Genomic DNA, 22413 nt, shown 5'->3' on the forward strand with positions numbered 1-22413 from the left:
TGTGAGGGGTCATAAAGGTATATCCGGGTTACAAAACAAAAGTCCTCGCTAACCTAAAAAAAGTGTTTTTAAAAGACCTATGTCAATTTTATTAAATTATCTTGGAGACCTGTAGGGCCCATCGAGAAGCTTGTGCTCAAAACCACATGGTATAACTACATACTACTAATTACTATGTTCCTATTTCATGAACACAACTTTTTAATTCCTAAGAAATAGCATGGTCATTGTTTTGGACACTTCTAAATGTTGCACATGAAGTGTAACCTTATAAAGGATTAACCCTCCTGTTACCTTCAAATTTACTAACATCTTTTATCCTTGGGGTCAACTTGAAACCTCCAGAAAATGATTATAATTAAAATTGTTACCCAAGTTTATGTCACATACTTTATGTTTGTTTGTTGACTACTTAAATAGCCTTTAACCCCCACTACCCACCTTATACGTCCAGAAAACCTGTTACGCAACTATGGAGAAATATGCAGATCACCATAAAATCTCACTGATTGACCTAAATCAGAGATCTTTTTGGTGTTTTAATTGCTTTATATTATTTCTAAGTACATATTTTTCTTATATATAACATTTGGAATGAAAAAAATTTCTGTTACGGTGCGTACATTGAGAAAAAAATTATCACATGTGATGTTATGACCATGTCCTTCAGCCATGTCAAGTACCACCCTCATGCCCTGATCTTTTTACAGGTGCTTCCCCATGGGATACACCAGCGTACACCTGCATATTCCAAGCATAGCTGGACTGTGCATCACACGCTACCCATATTTTGATACCGTATTTGGCCAGTTTGTTCAGCATGTATTGTCTGAAGGGACAGCGGATTGGAAAGAAAGGGTAATTGCAGCGAGTTTGGCACGATCTCCTTGCTTCTGCCTTGTTTCTCTGTCATCAAAGCATACGACACGGTAATTAAGTCTACCATGTTGTTCAAGTGGGGAGACGGACCATAATAAGTTTCCATTTTTGGAAGGTAGTGTATTTGCTGGTGGTTGAGAGGCAAAAGGAGGGTCAACACTGAGGGTCTCATTCTCATCAGAGGAGGAGATGCCTCATAATCAGGTCCTCCTCAACATCATCCTCTGTCTCAGACACATCCTCCTCTATGTCACTTTCATGGTCAAAGAGTTGTGACAAAACCTCATTAACAAAACCTTTCCTTAGAAGTCATTTTCAGTTGAAAGAGAGCAGAAAGAGGGAGCACACAGAGCACCCAGAGAAATGGCTTATAATGATGCTGTGGAAACCTTTTTATACGTTTGCTCCACCCCTATGTTACATCTTTGCGGGGAAAAAATATTTTCCCACCCCCACAGCATGGGAAATATCAAAGTTCTCGCGAGAATAATGTTTTCCCCTCCCCCATGTCATGTAAACTATCACTGGTAGTATCTGTAGCATTACTACAGATATGATTATTTTAGGTTAGGATTCTAAAGTCCTAGGGCCCTAAAGTAAGCTAAAACAGCCTGGGATCAAAGAATACCGATGCGTACAACGTGTACAGGACAATGAAAACATATCATCATGTTAATTTTATGTTTACCCAGTTGTCTCCATTAAATTAGGAAAAGTCATAAAATATGAAGCTAAAAAATTATGTAAATCATTTATTTAAAGACATTACACATTGAATGGGGTCAAATTGGCCCCATAGATAATAGGAGGGTTAAATGTGGCAAGCTGTCAAAAAATACGAGAGGGTTGCACAAAATCTAGTACGGTTGCATTGATATGAAGAAAATTACAAGATTATAATGCTGCGTATTGTAACTGTAACATAATTTGCAATATTTCAAATACAGAGGTGAGCCCTTAGTATAATTTATTGATATAATTTGTTAATAATATTATGAATATTTGTATTATATGAATGTGGTAATTCATCAAAACACCAATAGAATGTTCACCTGCAAAATATGACACTGGTCAGGAGGTTCACAGCACACAAGAAGAAATGTTGTGACTGGTAATGGATCCCAGCCAGCCAGCCAATATCTCTGTCTCTATCAATCCCACACCCTTAGCAGTGAAAACTCAATGCTCTGACTCGCTCATTGCTCTGCCCGGCTCTTGCTACGCACTCATCAGTTTCCTTATATGTCTTTCAATTCCCCATGCAACATCGTCCCACTAAATGTGCTCTTGCTCTGCTGCTTTTCCATGTACTAATCGCTATTTTTCTTTGTTTGCTCTGCATCTTTGCTAATATTTGTTAAATCACTTGTGTTTGCTTTGCTTAGCAGCTAGCTAGCCTAGATTTTGTTTTCATTTAATTCCTTGATTGTTTTTGTTTCTTGTTTAGCTGTTGCTATTTCTCGTACCTTAGTTCCTTGGTACTTTGTTGCTCTATATTTTGCAAATAAACCTGCTATAGCATTCATCCCCATCTGACTTCCCTTAGAGCTTATTTGCATCATATATCCTACTGCAATATCAGTATCACAGAGGACAATATTATGATTAAGAAATAATATATTATGCAGGCCTGTATGGTAGAATATTATTTTGCATGCAGTCAGTGTTGTCCATGCTCCCAAAACATCTCACTGAACTCAAATCACAGGGCTAATGCAGGTACTCCAGAATGCGAAGCATCAAGCATTTCCCCAGGTTAAGACAAGAATGAAGTATATTAAGCAGCTTTGACTTTTTCTTGTTATTTTATTTGTGAATTACGATTGCACAATATATTGGTTTTTAATTGTTATGGCAGGTTTTGGACACTAAGATATTGATGTTGTAGATGTAGTATTCAGATGCCCTTGCTAAAACATCTAGAGCTTTGTACTGTTTGGTATGTGCATTTTGGCCAATCCCAGGCATTATAAACATGTGCTACATGGTAATTTTGTGAATTGGGGTGTTCACATAAGACAAGAAATATTCTAAATATTGTTTAAATAATGCATTTTTACATACTACAATCACAATGTAGGTTTTAATCTAGTTTAGACCTATTGCAAATAATTCCAAAAGGTTTGTTACAGAACCTTTCTAAACTATTATATATATACAAAGCTACAGTTACAGCTACAACACTGGATGCTTAGGCTGAATCAGTATTAAGAAAAGAAAATCAATATACATCACCAAATATCAGTAGCCAGTGCAAATAAATCCTATAAATCTACAAGATTGTTTATTTTACACAGCCTTATTTCTGTTATTGCTCATTTACTGATGATAATGCATGTATAGGCCAACATTGGCAGCTGCACAATATCTGGTCAAATACAACTGTAAGGTGATCTTCTACTAATTTACTAATTTATTAGACGTTTACTAGGTCAGTGTCCTCAATACTGCCCCTCAATATAGCCCCTCCAGCTGACACATCAAATACACCATGTACCCAGCCATTGAGTTATCTGGTCAATCATAGCTATTAACTGGAACATGAAACATGATCAATCTGTGTGTGCAAAAAAATGTAGCCTATCATTGTCAACAACCTCATTATATTAAGAACTGCAGTAATTCCCAGGATAAACTGATAATTTGCTTGCACATCACTTCAAATTACATAGGAACACAACAGGATAATATAAAGACACAAAGCTCTTGGCAGACAGTACTTCCATGTATGTTGTAGAATGTTGCACAATTTCACAATAGACGTATATGACAGAGCTTTGAAATCTGTCAAGCAGGCACCTTAAGCCTGCATGAGTACACAAATCACTCGGGCCCACTAAGACATATAGGATAAGTACAAGACAAGTTTAGTCCAGGTCTGCCTGGTTAAAAAGTCACAGCCAGAACTGAAAGCCAGCATCTTTACTCATTATGAAAAGCTTTATGGAGAAAATAGTAATGAATGTTTGCTCTCTAAGATGTTTGCTTAGAAATCTGATTTATGTCAAATTACTTTATTGAATTATGGTAAATACTATTTATTTTACTTTTATTTATTTTACTTTAATAAAATTAATACTAAGTAATTTAGTCATTTATTTTAGCATTTTCAAAAATTCTTGAATTAGAGATAGGCTACATTTTAAATTTTATAATAAACAAAGTTATATGTAAATTTTTTCTCTTTCACCAAAGTTTGACCAAAGTTTCTGAGCTGTCCCTTATAACTTTAAACTTCAGAAATGTTTACTAAATAAATATTTATTTTAACAAATAAATATGTATTAAATAAATGTAAATATATATTTAAGTAGTGTATACATGTGTTTATAGAGGTGTCAAAGAAAACCAAATGCATGATTTGTTCCCTGATATGACCTTCATAGTCTTATTTCATAGTCCTAACCACTCACTGCCTATGCATTGTTATAAGTGATTACAGTAAATAAAAAGTAATTATAGCATGTCGTATTCAATGCTATATTACCATTATAGCATTGTGCATGTCACATGCCACATATTGCCACTTTTCCCATCGTTTACTTCACTGCCCTTACAGCTTGGTAGCATAAACAACTGGAGCAGGACAGCAGACAGAGCTGAAGGGAGGCTGTTGTGTGCCCCAGATTTGTCTTTAATGAAGGGGGTTTGTCATATTCTCCAGAACAGGGTCAGCCCAAAATACACTGCCTGCAAATAAAAGGAGGCTACTAAGCCAGCAAGCACTGGTGAAATATCTCATTGGACTTTGAATGCAATATGTTACAGATAACATACAGATAGTATAGAGGTTTATACATACAGGGTCTTTATATAAACATACATACAGACTATATTTTACAAACTGTATGGACCAATTTAAAGTAAAATTCTCCAGCACAGAGTATGAGCATGAACCGTGTTTATGTGACTGTGTCAAAATAAATGATGCCTGCAGTAATATCTCTCACTGGTCTTTACTGCTGCAGTCCATAATTATTGGCAGGTTTCATGTGTTCAGTGAGTGGAAAGTATGAGGGAATTGGTGTGTGGGTGTGTTTGAGTGATTGGGCCCCTGGGCTCTACACTCTGTAATGGAAGGTTTTTAAAAGCAGACCACCACCATACATGTGTGCGTGCGTGCACACACACACACACACACACACACACACACACACACACACACACACACACACACACACACACTCACACACACACACACACACACACACACACACACACATACACACATTCAGATTCCTGCACCCACACATCAAGTCTCTCTTTCCCTCCCTCTCTCTCCTCCCCACCTCCTTGTCTGAGGTTAAATAGATTACACTGGATTCACTATTTAAAGCCTTGGACAAAAGCTGTTTGTTTATTACTGGGCCATCTGAAAGCAACACACCCAACGCATCAAGCTCACCTAATCATCCTGGGGGATCTATTTGCCACCTACTGCCTTACCCATCCCATGCTCTGTCTCTTCTGTGCTCAGAGAGACTACCTCAGCTCCACCACAGCGAGAGCAGCAAACCCAGCATCAGAGTTCCAGCAGTGGCTGCAGCCCTGCCCAGTGCACCTATCCAGCTGGGAGTAATCTTCCACGGCCTCAGCCCGGTCTGCCTCTCCGCCTCCAGAAAGAGTTCCACACACCAGGCTTCAAGCTGTCGCTACGACTGCTTCCCGCAATTGTTATGGACAATGAGGATGATGATGATAGCAACTTCACCAAGTGGATGAGCAGCTACTGGGGACATGGGGCTGGAGAGGATCAGACCAAAGAGCAGAAGCGGAGTTTCAGGAGGCCCAGAAGCACTACAGTCGGCCGGCGGGCATCGCTGCCCTGCATGGTAGGAAAGCAGTGGCACATGAAGAATGGGGTTTTAAACGGGCATCGGGGGGGTTATTAAGTAACAACGTAACAACATAATCATCTTGCTACTGATTACTTAACTATCTCATGGCTCATCCATTTTACAAGTTCATATGATATTAAGGAGGAGAATATAAATTGGACTAATTTTATGGTATTTTGAATGGTTTATGAGTTAGACATTAAGTGTTTATATACATTTGTGTATACTGCATATGTGTTCAGACCATTCTTATTGTGGAAATGTATGCATATATGCAATGAGCCATAGCCAATAAAATTCCTGCATGCACTCCATCAGTTAGATTTATTATAAGTGTTAAAAAATACAATACAAAAACAAATTTTGTGAGGAATGGTAACAGTAACAAAAACAAAGTGGAAAAAACCTGAAATATAACAATAGTAAAAGCTAATAAAAATGATTAATCTGTTCAATGTGATCTTTATCCACTTACAGTTAAATTGAAACACAATAAAACAAGTTGTCATTCAAAGTTCTTGAAGGCATTCCAAAGCTAAATACACTAGACACAATTTCATTTAAATGTTAAATAATATAGATTTACTTGGTTTTCTGGGGGGAATGATTTGACAAGATTTAGTGTGGGCATTTGATGCTCTTCCAGGTCTGTTCGAGCTGAAGGTGTCGAGCTATACTGACTAATTAGTGGGCAATTTTGCATGGTCCTCTTACTTGACTACATTGTCACGCAGTGTCCTTCAGGTTATGGCATATTTTTATGGCATGTCTTTTCAGGTTATGGCATACCTCTTTCTGTATGAAGAATATAAATTATATATGTAAATATGCCAGTAAAAGAGTCCTACAAAAATAAAATTAAAGTAAATATATTATTGTTAAGGATTTTTCTTTGAAGTTTGACATTTGAATTAGCCTGGAGGTGAATTAGCCTGGAGGAAAAATAATTTGACTGTCTTTTTCTCTCTTTCCGATTCAGTCACAGCTGGAGCCTTTACAGCTAAAGCACCTCTGCACTGCCACCATGCCCCCTACTCCCACCAACCTGAAGTCCTACGAGGAGAAAAAGAAGCACACACACCCTGTCTCATCTGACCAAAACAGCTGGATGAAATGGGGAGGCAAAGCGGGTGGTAGCAGCAACGTCTCAGGGCTGCCTGAAGCCTTTGAGATGCTGCACTTATGCAAGCACAGAGTCATGTCACTGGTGGGTGAGGAGGCCAGACAGGGCTAATTCATAAATTAACTACTCAGTTTCCTTTTATCAAGTTGAGACAAGTGACTTGTTGAGGCAAGCAACCTTGTGAAATTTGCCTCTGTGTGTGTGTGTGTGTGTGTGTGTGTGTGTGAGAGAGAGAGAGAGAGAGAGAGAGAGAGAGAGAGAGAGAGAGAGAGAGAGAGTGTGTGTGTGTGTGTGTAATTTGGTAATAATGTTTGAGTGTTCTGTTTGCTTATAGAGTGATGCAAATAATGTGTGTTTGATCTGCCATGAGAAACTGTGCAATGAAAGATCAACAAGAGGTGCCAAGAACCTCCACTACACCCATCGCTTCCACAAAGAGGTAAGGGCCAAGGCAATGCAGTTGCTTGCCATGCCTTGAACCATGTACATTTGTATGCACAGTACCAGAGGCCTCAGTAACTCATCCAGATGAAACAGCAACTTGTCAGCATCATATTTTCTTGCCAAGCATGTTATGTGAGCCCTGGGCCAGCTTTTCAACATTCCCCTTCAAATAAAGGTGGAATGGAAAGCTAGCCATATTTTCTGCCCAAACATTTAGATCTTCATGGTATCAGGCTAAAACTATTTCATCTAGTCCATCCCTTGTGCCCATGCAACTAATCATACAGTTTCATGGGCACTTACTGTTCCTGTACCAGCTAGCAGTGACATTAGAAATCTTGCTTCTGATTGGTGGTTTGGAAAGGTGACGAGGCCAGGGCAGGAGGCCTGTCGTTGCTGTGTAAGCTCTTCTGCTATCTGCGAGCAAAGGAAGGAAGTGCCATTCTGCTCTGGACGGGAAGAATACCGCCTGCCCCGGCTTCAACAGTCTCTTCGCCAACAGCGCTGATGCATCTCTGTGGGAAAATCGAAGATGCACACCAACAGTGCTGATGCGTCTCCGTGGGAAAATCGAAGATGCATAAAAACATATACATTCCACATTTACATTCCAATGAAAATGATGAGTCATTACTTAAACAAAATACTAAGAACATTACTTTAAGCATTTTTGAGCAGAAGGGTCTAGTACTAGTAAAGTTTAATATTGTATATTATAATTTTAGATTATTACAATTATATATATATATATATAATTTTTTTTTTTTTTTTTCCCCTTTCCCCTGATTTGTAAGTATCTTTCTTTGCAGGGTCAAGAATTTTGTTCAAATATATGAAAAACAAGTGACAGAAGTGACCAAAAAACAGATTTAGTTTTAAACTATAAGGTAACAATTATTTGGTAAAGTTTGTATGTGATTATTTTTATGGATTATTTCACAAATATTATGTGAAAACATGTTCAATTAGTAGATGCCTACTAGATACATTGCAATAACAGCAGAAATCCATGGCTGTTCAATTAATTCATGATTTAAATTATACAACAAAAACAAAATATTGCCAAAAGAATGCATGTAATCAGGGATACATGGATAAGACATTCAGTATTTTAAATGTTGGCTACTATATCACTGTTTGTTCAGATGTCACTTAGGTTTGGAGAAGATTACTGTCTCATGAAGAACTTGTACAATATATGAGAAGTCAGTCTACTTCTCATATAATGCTTCTCCACTTAAAACAAAAGCATGTGCTAGCATTTTACCATTGGCATTTGGAATGCAACCTTGGCTTTTTTGCATGACCTTTAGTCAAGTCAATTCAAGTTTTTTTTTGTCATTTGCATAAACATACAAGATATTCAGGCATTGAAATGTTTGTAGTGAGACACAAGTAACTCCTCTGTAGCAGTATCGGCATTGACATACATAACTAATAATGAGATGACAACAATATACTAAATATACACAAAATATACCTAAGGAGAAGCTTACTGTTATTTGAATATATTAGACAAGGACAATCTGAGTAAAAAACTATATACTGTATATTAATAGTGAATATGTGGAAATATTTAAGTAGTTGTGTGCTGTAATATATTAATAGTAGTAGTAATAAAGTGCCACAGTGAACTGATACTGGGAAGGACTAACTGCCTCACATCCTGTTTAAGAGCCTGATAACCAGAGGAAATTGTTTATCACCTGGATTGTTCTAACCTGTATGCTGCAGAACCTCCTGTCAGATGGAAACAATGTGAGCAAGCTACTGTCTAGCTGGATCTGATTGATTTTCCTCAAGCAGCAGGACTGATAGATGTCCTGTAAGGCTGAAGATTTGTTGCCTATAATGGATTCTGCAGTCCTCACTACTCTATGTAGGGCCTTCGGTCGCTTGCAGTGCAACTGCCGTACCAGGCAGTGATGCAGCCTGTGCTCTCTATTGTTCATCTATAAAAATTGGTGAGGATGTCAGGAGGCAGATAAGACTTCCTGAGCCTTCGTTGGAAAAAGAGGCACTGGCGGGCTGATCTCACCAAAGTGTTGGTGTGAAGGGACCAGGTGAGGTGTACACCAAGGAACTGAACACTACTGACTCTTTCTACTTTGGCACCATTAATGTATATGGGGGAGTGATCGCCCTTTAACAGCTTGCTCTAGTACACAATCATCTCCTTCGTTTTACTGATGTTGAGATGGAGGTTGAGATGGAGGTTGTAGCGCCACTTTGATATGCACTGACCTCATCTTTGTAGGCTGACTTGTCTTCATCTGTGCTGGGCACTGGTAGCTCAGTGGTTAAGGTACTTAACTTATAATTGGAAGGTTGCTGGTTCAAGCCCCACCACTACCAAGTTGCTATTGTTAGAGCCCTTAACCTGCAATTGCACAAGTTGTATGCAGTCATTAATTGTAAGTTGCTTTGGATAAAAGTGTCAGATAAATGTAAATCTGTGAGGTTTTTTCAGCAAAGATAATGTTTGATGTGTGTTTGGCTACACAGTCATGTGTAAACAGGGAGGACAGGAGAGGGCTGAGTACACAGCCCTGGGGAGCACCAGAGTCAGTGTGGAAGAGAAGCTGTTTCCTACTTTCACCAACTGGGGTTTGCTTCAAAGCTGTCCTGAAGTGTGAAGATGGTCTCCTTTCACCATTGATGGAGTGATTGGAGAACTGTTTTTTCCTGTTTTAGTCTTTGTCTGTATGCAGACAGGAGAAGAATGGAGATGTGATCAGATTTTTCAAAAGCAGGCAGGGGAGGGGTTTATAACTGTCCTTCAGTGCACTGTAGCAATGATCAAGGGTTTACTCTCCTCTGGTGGGAATTTTAATGTGCTGATAGTATTTTGGCAGAACCCTTTTCAGGTTTGCCCTGTTGAAATACCCAACTACAATAAAAACAGTCTCTGGGTGGGCATAGTCAAATCCATTGATTTTTTCATACAAAACATTCAGTGCACATGGCTTATCCACCAACAGTGGAATGTAGACCATAGTAAGGATAACTGAGCTGAAAGCGTTTGGCAGAAAAAAGGTCTAACCTTGACTGTTATAGTTCAATATCCAGGAAACAGTGACAGAGTAAGATCACTACACCATTTACCAGCCATCCATAACTCAGCTTCCTCTCTTTTAGTGCATTGAGGAGTGGCTGTAGACAAAGTGAACATGTCCCACAAGTAATGTTCTTGTGGTCATGCCTGACCCTCTCTCTTAGTCCTCTGCCTGAGTCCAGCTTCCCTGATGCCCCTGCAAAAATGCCTGCATGCCCTTCCCTGTTTCTGAGTGGGGGAGGTATGACCCACTATACTCTTGCCTGGCTGAAACACAGACAGTCCTACAGCCTGAGCTAGAATGGTCATTAATGTGCTTTTAAATGTTCCATTTACCAGTTCACCATCATGTGGTAAGTCTTGTTTAGATTATTTGTGTAGGATGTGTATGGGCCAGTATCTTGACTGGATATAAGGAACATTAATGTTTATTGTTAAAAGCTGAAAGTGTAGGATCTTCAAGTTTCAAGTTTGGTTTATTTGTCACATATATAGTCATACAGAGTATAACTCGCAGTGAAATGGTTGAGAGTGCTCTGTCCAAACTGAGGAAAAGGAAAACAGGAGTGCATAGAGGAATATATATTCTATATATGTACAAAAATATATTAACAGTGCATGTACAATATATGTATATTATGTTTATATACACAATGTACAATGTATATATGGATATTTAAATATGTATGTACACAATGTACAGAATGTACAGTCCCATCTTGCAACTGACATATTTACAGTTATGTTACATGGTGGTAATTGAACATATTACAGTTATGTTACATAGTGGTGGTGGTCCCCACAGTTTATCAGTTTCCCTGATTCAGGGCCCGAATGGCCTGTGGGAAGAAGCTCCTCTTCAGTCTCTCTGTCTTGGTCTTCAGGGAGCGAAAGCGCTTCCCTGACCTCAACAGAGAGAAGAGTCTATTGTTGGGATGGGTGGGGTCCTTCACAATCCTCCTGGCCTTGGTCTGGCACCACTTGTCGTAGATAGTCTGCAGGTCAGGAAGTTCCGTACGAGTGATGCGCTCAGCCGAACGCACCACCCTTTCAAGTGCTTGTCTGTCCTGCTTGGTGCTGTTCCCAAACCAGACTGTGATGTTCCCCGTGAGGATACTCTCAATAGTGCAGGTGTAGAAGTTCCGCAGTACCTTGGAGGGCAGTCTGAAGTCTCTTAGGCGTCTGAGGTGGTAAAGATGCTGACGAGCCTTCTTTGCCAGGGAGTTGATATGGCGGGACCAGGACAGGTCCTGCGAGATGTGAACACCAAGATACTTGAAACTATCTACTCTCTCCACTGTGGTTCCACTGATCCTCACAGGTTGGTAGTGCCACTCCTGCTTCTTGCTGCAATCCACAATCAGCTCCTTTGTCTTGCTGACGTTTAGGAGGAGATTATTTTCCTGGCACCAGTTTTCCAGGTGTTTAATCTCCTCCAGGTAAGCCCTCTCATCGTTGTCCGAGATCAGGCCCATGACAACGGTGTTGTCAGCAAACTTGACAATGATGGTGGAGCTGGAAGTGGCTGTGCAGTCGTAGGTGTACAGTGAGTAGAGCAGGGGGCTTAGGACACAACCCTGTGGAGCTCCAGTGCTGAGGGTGAGGGTGGATGAGGCACAGTTGCCCACCTGTACTGATTGTGGTCTGTCTGTTAGGAAGTTGAAGATCCAGTCGCACAAGGATGTATGCAGTCCTAGATCCTCCAACTTAGTAGTGAGTAGGGAGGGGATGATAGTGTTAAATGCTGAACTGTAGTCGACAAACAGCATTTTAACATAATTACTCCTCCCTTTGTCCAGGTGGGTCAGTGTGGTGTGGAGCAGATGTGCAATTGCATCATCAGTGGAGCGGTTGTGGCGGTATCCAAACTGCAGTGGGTCCATGGAGGCTGGCAGTGAAGATGTGATGAAATCTCTGACTAGTTTTTCAAAGCATTTCATCACGACTGATGTGTCGCATTTCATTACGACTGATCTTATCTGTACATCTATTATGTGGTTTATATTGTTCACAATATTATGTGCACTGCTCTGCACAGTGGTTGCTTGAAATACAGCAGATATTTGCACATTTGAGTCATAAATGTATATGTCTGTATGTTGCTATCCAGAACGCGTCTCCTTATCATAATCTTCTGCCTAGTGACCAATTTTCATCCTCCTTATCCAGCTCACTGCTATCTTACCTATAATTTTCTCTCTTCATCTTTTCTTCTGAAGAGTGTTTTTTTCTAAAGTACAAAACCGTTCGCCTCTCTTACTTGTTTTATCGTTCATCTTTCTCCACTTGTACCCGCCCCCGCAAATCTATATACTATGAGATACAATCAGAAAGGTAGTGATTCTCTACCCCCCATATAACTACTGTAAATATTTCCAGAATTATGGTATGATTCTAAATATTCATACACTAAATTAATATGTTTCTGAAAGATTATGTTCCACCATAAAATCTGAGCAATCTGGTTACTGTGTATGTAGTACATGTGAGTTTAATTTTTAGTCAACGCTAGGTTACACATTTTTATTTCATCTTAATGCCACCCACTGTCAAATGGGGGAATAAAGGAGAGGGTCAGCGGCACAGTCAACAGTCTTTTCACTTTGTGTACATTCATTCAGTTAACAGTGGGAAGCCCAAACTTGCCCCAGAGCGGCCCGGTACGGGTATTATCACCGGGCACCGACACTCCTTTTGTCCTTGCAAAATATCTTGTGAGGAGCGTGACTTTGTGCACGTACCCAAAAACCACATTTCTAGTCCCGCCCTGTAATTACAAAAGAGCGATTTAAAAAAAAATCTTCTTGTTTTAAATAGAGAAACCGTTACCTCTGACTGCACCCATTAAATAAAATGTAAGTCAAATACGTTTAAGAGAACGAAATATACATACCCAGCCACTTGAAGACGGTTTTCAAGTGGGAAAGATTTTATTTTTTATTTTTTAACCCTCAAATCTGTGACTTTTAAACAGCACAACAAGACGCTGTACCGGAAAAGCACTTTTTGAACAGTTCCAACAGCTGGAGAGTATCATTAGTCCGAATAGCGGTTTCGGAGAAGGCGTCTCAAAAGTACTTAATCTTGTAACAGGCGGGTAAAAATGCACACGTGGAATTCATATAGGTGCTTGATTGAACGGCCGCTTAACCAATCAAAACGGAAAGAAATGACGGATTTACGGATTTAAACCAATCTTTGACTTATAGAGGCGGGGTTTTTTTTAGCATGCCATAAAAATCTTTCCCAAAAAGCTAACCTAGTTGGAAAAACAGTTGGCAATGTGACTAGGTGTGCAAAGTTAATCGATACGGAAGACTTTTATAGACTATGACAGCTAACCTCAGTTCTGTAAGATGCTTGAATACATGGAGGAGTTAAGCATCATTTAACAGTTTTAATTTGAGATGCGAGGAAGCGTCTAAATCTACTCTGACTTCACTTATTTAATAAATAATAGCGCCTCGTCAGGTAGTAAGGTAAGTAAAATAATACGGATTTTTTAAGGATTGAAAATCGTTCTGAATATGTTCTCGTATTTTTTGGCTGAAAACCTGTTGTTGGTTTCAAGTTTGGTTTATTTGTCACATACATAGTCATACACAGTATAACTCGGTTGGGGTCTTTTGTTTGTTGCGGGGGGGTTCTTGTTTGTTTTTATTAGGAAATGCATGTTTCAATTGCTCGTACCAATGACGATTGTTAACCTCTCAAACTCTGACATGAAATTTCGTACTCTGTTTTGATTAGAAAATGTAACTTTTGTTTTGACTTAATGAAACTCTTCAGGACTTAAACAAAACATCTAAACATGACACGTCTACTTTATTTATGTTTTCCTAGCAAGTCAGGAAACGTGGTTTGATCATTCGGGCTAATTGCCCAATTTGATTGGGGGAGCTTTGGTATGATCTGCTAGAGGTAATACGTGAAAAGTAAACCTTTTTAAAGATATTTATTTGCGTCGGGACGTTTTAGGTCTATATAATGCCACGCTTTCACTATAACACAGAAAAATAACCCAGGCCATTTTGCAGGTTATGTTGGACAGATCACATCACTCTGATTTTTTTTATTTTTTTTAATATAACATGAAATGGAACTTGATAGCCTGTTAGTTTCCAGCACTGGGAACTTACATTTATTTAAATACCGGGTTGCGAACCGCTTTTGATGGCAACTATATTGATTGTGGAACCATTTCACTTCAATGACACATTCGGTTATAAATAAGCACAACAGTGCCAGCCAATCAGACGGCATATTCCCTCTTCGTTGAAGAGGCACTTGGGCCATCTCGTATCCATGGCGATGGCGACACATCCTGGCCGATGCTTGGTTTGGGAACCTACAGACCGCAATAAAAGAAGGGATTCTGCTGTTTCCCAGTTGTAAAAGCGTGCATTCAAGCCATCAAGCGCAGAGAACGCATTAAAAGAGAAAATCAAGTCTGAGAGGATATTTTTATTACATCATGCTGTGCAATAGTGAAGACCCTACTTTATCATTATATTTTAAAACGCAATGTGCATTTCCTTTAAGATACTGGAATCTACAAGGATTAATTATTGTTTATACTCAAACATGTATTGGGGAGAGTCATTACAAAATAATTCCTAAGCAATTTGGGTAATCAAAAATAAAGTGGTGACAAGATTTATTACAGTATTTGTTTTTAAATTTGAAAATATTTTAGAACGGGTACAATATGGATTATACCTTGCAGCTATAAAAGAAGGAGGACTTTTTATTTTGTAATATTTTGAGCTGAATTGAAATGAGTCCAATTGGAGAAGCTTGTTTTGACTGTATACAGTATTTGACTAAAGTACCACACAGTCTAGCAACCACAGTCTGAAGGGCCTGTGATATCTGTATATATTGACGGTTGATTGTCCAGGAGAACATCTATATAATGAATAGCAATATTTACACTTGTAGCCATACATACATAAAGGAGAAGGATAAGTCAGTGATGGTTTTAATCAAATGCAAAGTGGTCCTTCTATATAAAAATATTGTTCTTCCTTTAACTACCATTCACTGCTTTTAGAGTAGCAAAACTGCTTGAGAGCAGCTGTGAGAACTGAGAATGTACAGGAGTTTGGAAAAAGGTTCTTGCCTTTGTACACCAGCTTGTGTAGTTTTGCCACTGGAGGGTGCTGTAAAACAAATGAATGCTGAAAATGGATTATAGAGGGCCGTTTTAATTCAGTGTAATGCTTTTTAAGCATGGATACCAGCAACATTGTTGTACAGTTTCAGAAAAGGCAGTTCCTTTCTCATCTTACTTTTTTCTTTCATACTCTGAAGTCAAAAAGTGTGGAGTCGAGCCAATTCTCAGTGCATTTGTCACATTTATAGAACCTTTTACAATGCCACTTTATTAATTATTCAGAGTCTTGCAGGATAGTCTTGTCTCTCCATGTGTACATTTCTTTGTATCTTTTGAGGACATTTAAACATGGCATGCGTTCTCGCATCTTCAGGTCCCTGGTCTTTTCACCATTATCATAAACTCCTTTCCATATTCCCCTCACTCATACTTTTTGATTTTTCATTACTTAATATTTTCACCCACTGTCATGGCTGTTCATTGTGACTACAAACCAATTTTGCAATTTTCATAGAGTATGAGGAGCACAAGAAATATTGTATTCTGTTTACCAACCCAGAGAGAGACGGAACACAAAGGTTTAAGTTTCATCTCATATCTGTTGGCATTTTAGGCCCTTTGAGACCACATGGGGAATTTTAAAGGCCATGCTCTACCTGGCAGTTTCTTTCTGATCGCTGGCTTGTGGTGGGCAGTGAAGCACTCACTCTGGTACACCACCCGCAGGAACAGGAGTGTTGGTGCAGGGAGGCTTGCCACCCGAGCCCTGCAACATCGCCTTGAAATCATTGAGGGAGCTGTAATGCTCTCCTTCTCAGTTATTGGTAAGCTATACTCATACACTTGCATACATTTCAGATTACACAGATACGCACCTCATCTTGGTGTTCAGATAATGCTGGATTATAACGCATCACTCTTTAAATTTGGGATACCCTCGTCACATTTGTTTCAACACCTTGTGCCCAGACAAATTACGATGAGCCTTATGCAAATGCTTCTTTGTTTACTGCTCCCCTAAATTGCAGCTATTGTAATGTTTCATGGGTTCCAAGGTTCCATTAAATTCTGGCATCAAATCATGCCAAATGCACTATACATCAGTCATATACTATGTGACCCTTTCTTACAGGTATGCTAGCAGAGCAGTTTGCAGCAGGTGGACCGAAGTTCCACCTGTATAACTCCTCTACTGAGCACTGGGACAAACTGATGAACTGGCAGCACACAAGCATGTACTTGTTCTTTGCTCTGGCAGGGGCCATGTCCCTCATTGTCCACAGCACAGACGCAGCACCCCTGGCCTTAGATCGCCTGATGATGGGTCTTGCTTTTTTTAATGAAGGTTTGCATTTGACAGCTTAACACAATCTGCTTCATGACAAGATTCATTCCAACTGAAACCTAACATTAGCTGAACTAAACATTTGTGTCCTTGCAGGATTTTTATTTCTCTATCACCTCCATGGCAGAGACATGTTGGATGTCCATATCCACATGCTTCTGCTGTATGCAACCTTCGGGGGGGCCCTCACCTGCCTCCTGGAGATCTTCCACAGGGGAAATATCCTCCTGGAGCTCTTACGGGCCAGTCTCTGCCTGCTGCAGGGTAGCTGGTTTTGGCAGGTGTGTGTGCGTGAACATTGGTACTGGTGCAAGAAAATTGGGGCCCTTTTATCAACGTCTTCCCTGCGCTATTCTCATGAAATTTCTCTATATTGAAATGTCTAAAAGATATTAAGTGAGGGTGTTTCACAAAGTCCTCCTGAAGCAAGCCACATCCCAAAACTCCATACTACTGAAGATTCAAAGAGTGGAGGAAGATGCAGTATTATACAAATGTAGCTTGGTAGAAAAATGTATGCACGTTGACGACAATATGCATCACATAAAACGTTAAATAGATTTCTTTTTTTAGGTAATGCAATCATGCATACTTATTAAGGCAGAAGATGTCACTTAAGCATATCACCATGTTGCAGAGTTAAGGGTTATATTTGGCAATCATACTTTTTACAAAGCAAAATGTTAAGATAGATGACTGTACTTAAGTTTTCAGTTTCTTGTTATGACTGTTAGAAGTGCAGGCTGAAAGCTGTCATTACTTTGATACCATTTCACTATCTCAGAAGAGAGGAATGAAACTTGGTGTCAATTTCCATGAGGGGCAAGAAAAGAGCTTATGATGGGACATGTGTAATGCCTTTGTAATCAGTTTGTGTTGATAACACTGATTTCCTGCCATCTGTCCTTTTATGCAGATTGCCTTTGTGCTGTACCCACCCAGTGAGGTAAAGTGGGATTTGTCAGACCACAACAACATGATGTTCATTACCATGTGTTACAGCTGGCACCTGGCCTTTGCCCTGCTCGCAGTGGCCATTGCACATGCCACTGTACTTTGGTGAGCACCCTTTTATTATTGCCTATAGTTCAGCTTGGCATCTGTCACCATATGCATCAGTAAAAAAAAAAAAAAATCACATAATAAACTGCAATACAAATGTATTTTATTTTGAACATACTGTCCTCATGTAAGTCTCATGAAGGCATATTATGCACAGAGTTATTCACTTGGGTCAGATTGCATACATGTTTCTCTCTGTGCCCCCTCCAGTGTGGTACGTTCTAAGCTCCGGAGAATGCTGCCTATGGAGATGGGTCTTCTGAAACCACAGGAAAAAGAAGGAGATTCTGAAGATGACATTTTATGAGTGTTTGTCACCCCTATGCAGTCATCTGCAAATTATACAAGACATTGACAGACCTAAGTGCCTAGGCCTGTCTTGCCATACTGAACCCCAAGTAGGGGTTCATCTCCAACTATTTCTGACACAATGCTGTATCCAAATATGGTGTATTTTGTTTTAAATACTGTCCTACTTTATATGTTGTATGGCCTCTTTCCTCCTTTTCTAGCAATCGCAGAAGGACATCTCTCTGGTGCAATCATATTTTTCTTAGACAACACAGGAAATTTTATATATTGAGGTGGTGGGTTTTGTTTTTTTTTTAGTTAAAGAAGCCATATAAATGAGCTATGGATCACTTTGGTGTCCTTTATTTGAAATTTATACTGAACATATTCTTTATTTCATGTCATCACATGTGACTAATGTATTGTGGTAAGGACACATTATAAATATCTTTGACGGAAGGTAGGCCTCTGACATTCCAGGGAAGAGCTCCTTAAATATTTAATGTAAATGATGGCCTTGGCTAACATTTTACTTGTTTATATTTTGCATATCCAGGGCTGCTGTAGTAATTGTAATATTGCAAAAAACATTGCTCATTTATTTCATTAGGAAAGTGCAAGGTTCACGGGCAAGATGTATGCTGGCAGTTGTATGGTTAAGTTTTGTTGCTTTATGCCAGTAGTCTAAGCAGAAACTGTGCAATCTGGACAGAACCTTTTGTGTTGGTGGTTGTTTATTATTATTATTATTATTATTATTATTTTGTATTAATATAAACATATTTAAGTGTAATGAACACTTAAGTGGTTTTGAAATTATTCTTGTTTTAATTGTAATGTTTTGCAGAATGATGGCATGTGTATTATTATTTTTAATCCTGTATGGGTTTTTATTAGTTTTAATTACATTTTGGAGATGTAGTGTAAGAGTGAATTCTTTATTAGCAAAAATAATTAACTACACTATGTTCAAGCAAATAGCATGTCACTCTATGAAGTGAATGATTTAACTGCGACACAGTCTGAAGTATGCAGAAATGGTAGAGTTTCAAGACACATGATCTGAGCAGTTCTGATTGTGGTGTGCTGGGGCCAGATGTTGATTTCAGAATCCTAAAGATAAATACCCTCCTGTTTCTCACACATGTTCCACTCTTTAGATAGGGGCAAAAACCATAAGTGGATTCCATGGACATCACTGAGGTTTAATTTTACTCCAGTGCCACCAATGTGCATTTCTTGCATCACAATTAAATGGAGCAACACTAAGGTGTAGTGAAACAGGTGCTTTCTGCCATTAATGTGTAGATGAAAAATCTTCAGCTATGGACAGCTGCCTGAAATCACTTAGAATGTTTCCAGTACCTTGTCCAATACATGCCAACATCTTGGGCTGTTATGCAGGCAAACTTCCCACGTTTAAGGCACAGATATAGGCCTATTCTATTACTGTGTCCATTGCTAAATAAATGCGTTGTCGAAAACGTTTTGCCCAAATGAACTGGTCTTGGGCATGTTGGACATTAGCCCTGTGACAGAGTAATAGCAGAAAGGCAATTTGGAAAAGAAAACGACACTTGCCGCTCTGTGGCGCCACATGGATACTTTGTCGTGTTTTCAGGTTTAGCCGATATATCTGTGGACTGGTGAGAATTTACAATCATAAAGTGAAGTAGGTGTCGCATTTGATAATGGATAAATTAAGGGCATTTCTAAATGGTCGCGATGAAAATACTGATAATCGCAACATACTTCAGGTAATGTGATCCTTTTCTCTTTAAAAGTTCGTGGAATTGTAATCTTTTATATATCCATACATTTGCGAGGGTTAATGGAGCAAATTACGCCATATTTTCAATTATTTTTATGGATTTAGACGACATTGTTAATAGTGTGACGTTCTAATAAAATTTCTTTATGAAGGACCATATAACTCTGAAGAATTATTCAAGCATGATGTGGATCTGTCACCCCTCACTTGTAGGCAGCGAATGAAGCTTCCACGTTGGGATGGGGCACACGTGTGAAAGGATTCGTTGCTTGTATGGTCATAGGATTGGTTTGCTCCGTTCTGGTTGGTATACTTTGAAATCAGTTTGAGTATTTATTTGTTTTAAAAGGTGAAATAAAAGCGTATTTTGAATAGTACTTTGCTCCTTAAAACGTCCTGGCAGACTTTAGTTCGAAAGAACCAGAGCTGTGTCACCGGTCTGACAAGCTATGAGGAATGTAACTAAAAGAAGGAATGCACTCTTAATGCATACTGTAGGCAAACACGTGCATTTAAGTCTGACATAATCTGATAGTCAGGCATAAAAAAGAAGAGAATTTATGTTACTTGTTTTGCATCTGTTCTTAGTCCGTACATGGGTTGTTGTTTTTGTGTGTGTGTGTGTGTGTGTGTGTGTGTGTGTGTGTGCGCGCACTAGGGAGTGTGTTGTCTGTTCATTCCCAAGATAGGCCTGATTCTCTTCATTGTGTTTTACACATTTGGGAATATTTGCTGTTTATTCAGGTGAGGGTCGACCTAATGTAGATTCATAGGTTCATTGACCCCAATAAAGTTACTAATAATAGAAATACGTTGATTGGCCAAAAACGTACAAAAGTGATTGTTGGAATGTGATCACACCTACAGCACTATGTTTCTGATGGGACCAATGAAACAGCTGAAGAGGATGTGTGATAAAACTAGAGCCTTTGCAACAACTGTCATGATAGTAAGTGGATTGTACTATCATTTCAACCTGTATTACTGCCAACAAAGAATGTTCCAGGAATGTCACAAATGCTTATGCATTCTTCTGTATTCTAATTCATAATAAAACATGCTGACAATTGCACCAAGAATGAATTTTGATACAAAAATTTCACCATGCTGTCTAATCTTTTGACCAGATTAATTTAATGTTAATATAGTAGCCTGCATTGGTATGTTGATCTCCCATGAACGAAGAGTTAGTACAGAGTTAGTCAACTGGTGTAAGTTTTAGTAAAAATGTGTTGTTTTCTTTGATGACCAAATACATTTGTTCTTTCAGGGGATTGGCCCAAAAGTACATCAGTGCAATACATAAAAATATTTCACATAGCACGACCTTCACAAAGGTTACAGATTTTAAAAGCAAACTCAGAAGTTTAATCTGTGTGTTTAGTCTATGTGGCTTATACAGTTTTATTTGTACATTAAAAAATGCAAGGTGGAGGTAGTTATTTAAAAAGGGTCATTTTTAAATTAGGTTTGATCTTTTCCACCATAGACATGCCTGGTGCTTACACTATGTGCATCTTTTTGGGTAAGTTAATTAAGCCAAAGCTTATATCACTGTGGACTAAGCCTAACTTTAAACTTAAAATGTAATGTAATGTAATGTAATGTAAATGTAAGTGGCCTATTTTTTAATATTTATTTTGGTAATGAGGATAGCCTAACTTATACCTGGAATTCCTAACAAGCTTAAATATACTTTTTAAAATAATTTCTTTCACAGTGGAAGATATTTGCACTGAGTTTGCTGTTCGTTATTTTGCAAGCCCTCGCATTTACTTGGTAAGGGCTTTAAAAACTTGGCTGGTAACATTCAATATGTTATATTTAATGGATACTATAACTGAAACTATTATATTTATAGACTATTTAATATGTGATGAATGTTGTTTTCATGTTCACAGGTATGGACTGTCATACATCCCATTTGCAAGGTGTGTTAAATTCTGAATCACTATCATACTCATGACAATGGAGAAGTAACATTAGGCTGAAAATATTGATATTCAAGTGGACTTGATGGTCTGAAATGCTGATTATTGGGTATAGTGCTTGTAGTGTGTAAAATCAACCCTCCCCCCCCAACATTCTAATTATTGTGTCTCTGCCTTCACTAGGGATGCCATACTGAAGTTTTTTTCCATGGCATGCACCATGTGCATGAAGTGAAGACCCTTTTACAGTTTACTTTCCCTCAAGTTTCCTCTGCACAAGATTTTGTTTGGTGTTGGATCCAATGTTTTACAGCTTACTGACTGTACAGTTTTTAATATAAGATAAGCTCTTTGCTTATGAACTGAGAGTAGTGTTGTAAAGAACAGCTAAAAGTGTCATTGTTATAAACTTGTTTTATTTTTACCATTTTGTAGGTGTCTTGAAACTAAAAATCACTTTAGGGAAATGAATTGTGTTTGTATTTTGGACCTCCTTTGTTCTAGCCTATATTGTGCTAAACTGGACCCATGAAGGGGTACGTAAATAGACCACTGCGG

General features: G+C 38.7%; 3 protein-coding genes across 3 annotated transcripts; all 3 read left to right on the plus strand.

Moving 5' to 3' along the window:
* Positions 1-5209: 5209 nt before the first annotated feature.
* On the plus strand, positions 5210-8934 carry lnp1 (leukemia NUP98 fusion partner 1). Its single transcript, XM_026998874.2, has 4 exons — positions 5210-5711; positions 6697-6924; positions 7175-7279; positions 7649-8934. Exons 1-4 carry the CDS (start codon positions 5556-5558, stop codon positions 7790-7792), a joined length of 633 nt encoding a protein of 210 aa, XP_026854675.2. The 5' UTR covers positions 5210-5555; the 3' UTR covers positions 7793-8934.
* A 4462-nt stretch (positions 8935-13396) lies between these two features.
* tmem45a (transmembrane protein 45a) lies at positions 13397-18882 on the plus strand. Its single transcript, XM_026998860.2, has 6 exons — positions 13397-13818; positions 16069-16279; positions 16588-16800; positions 16897-17081; positions 17717-17859; positions 18073-18882. Exons 2-6 carry the CDS (start codon positions 16084-16086, stop codon positions 18167-18169), a joined length of 834 nt encoding a protein of 277 aa, XP_026854661.2. The 5' UTR covers positions 13397-13818; positions 16069-16083; the 3' UTR covers positions 18170-18882.
* A 962-nt stretch (positions 18883-19844) lies between these two features.
* Positions 19845-22090, plus strand: sft2d2a (SFT2 domain containing 2a). Its single transcript, XM_026998887.2, has 8 exons — positions 19845-19910; positions 20138-20227; positions 20583-20668; positions 20792-20873; positions 21414-21449; positions 21645-21703; positions 21826-21855; positions 22039-22090. The coding sequence occupies exons 1-8, from the start codon at positions 19845-19847 to the stop codon at positions 22088-22090; spliced, it is 501 nt and encodes a 166-aa protein (XP_026854688.2).
* Positions 22091-22413: the final 323 nt, after the last annotated feature.

This window comes from Electrophorus electricus, chromosome 3 (genome assembly GCF_013358815.1).
Source record: "Electrophorus electricus isolate fEleEle1 chromosome 3, fEleEle1.pri, whole genome shotgun sequence".
NCBI lineage: Eukaryota > Metazoa > Chordata > Actinopteri > Gymnotiformes > Gymnotidae > Electrophorus > Electrophorus electricus.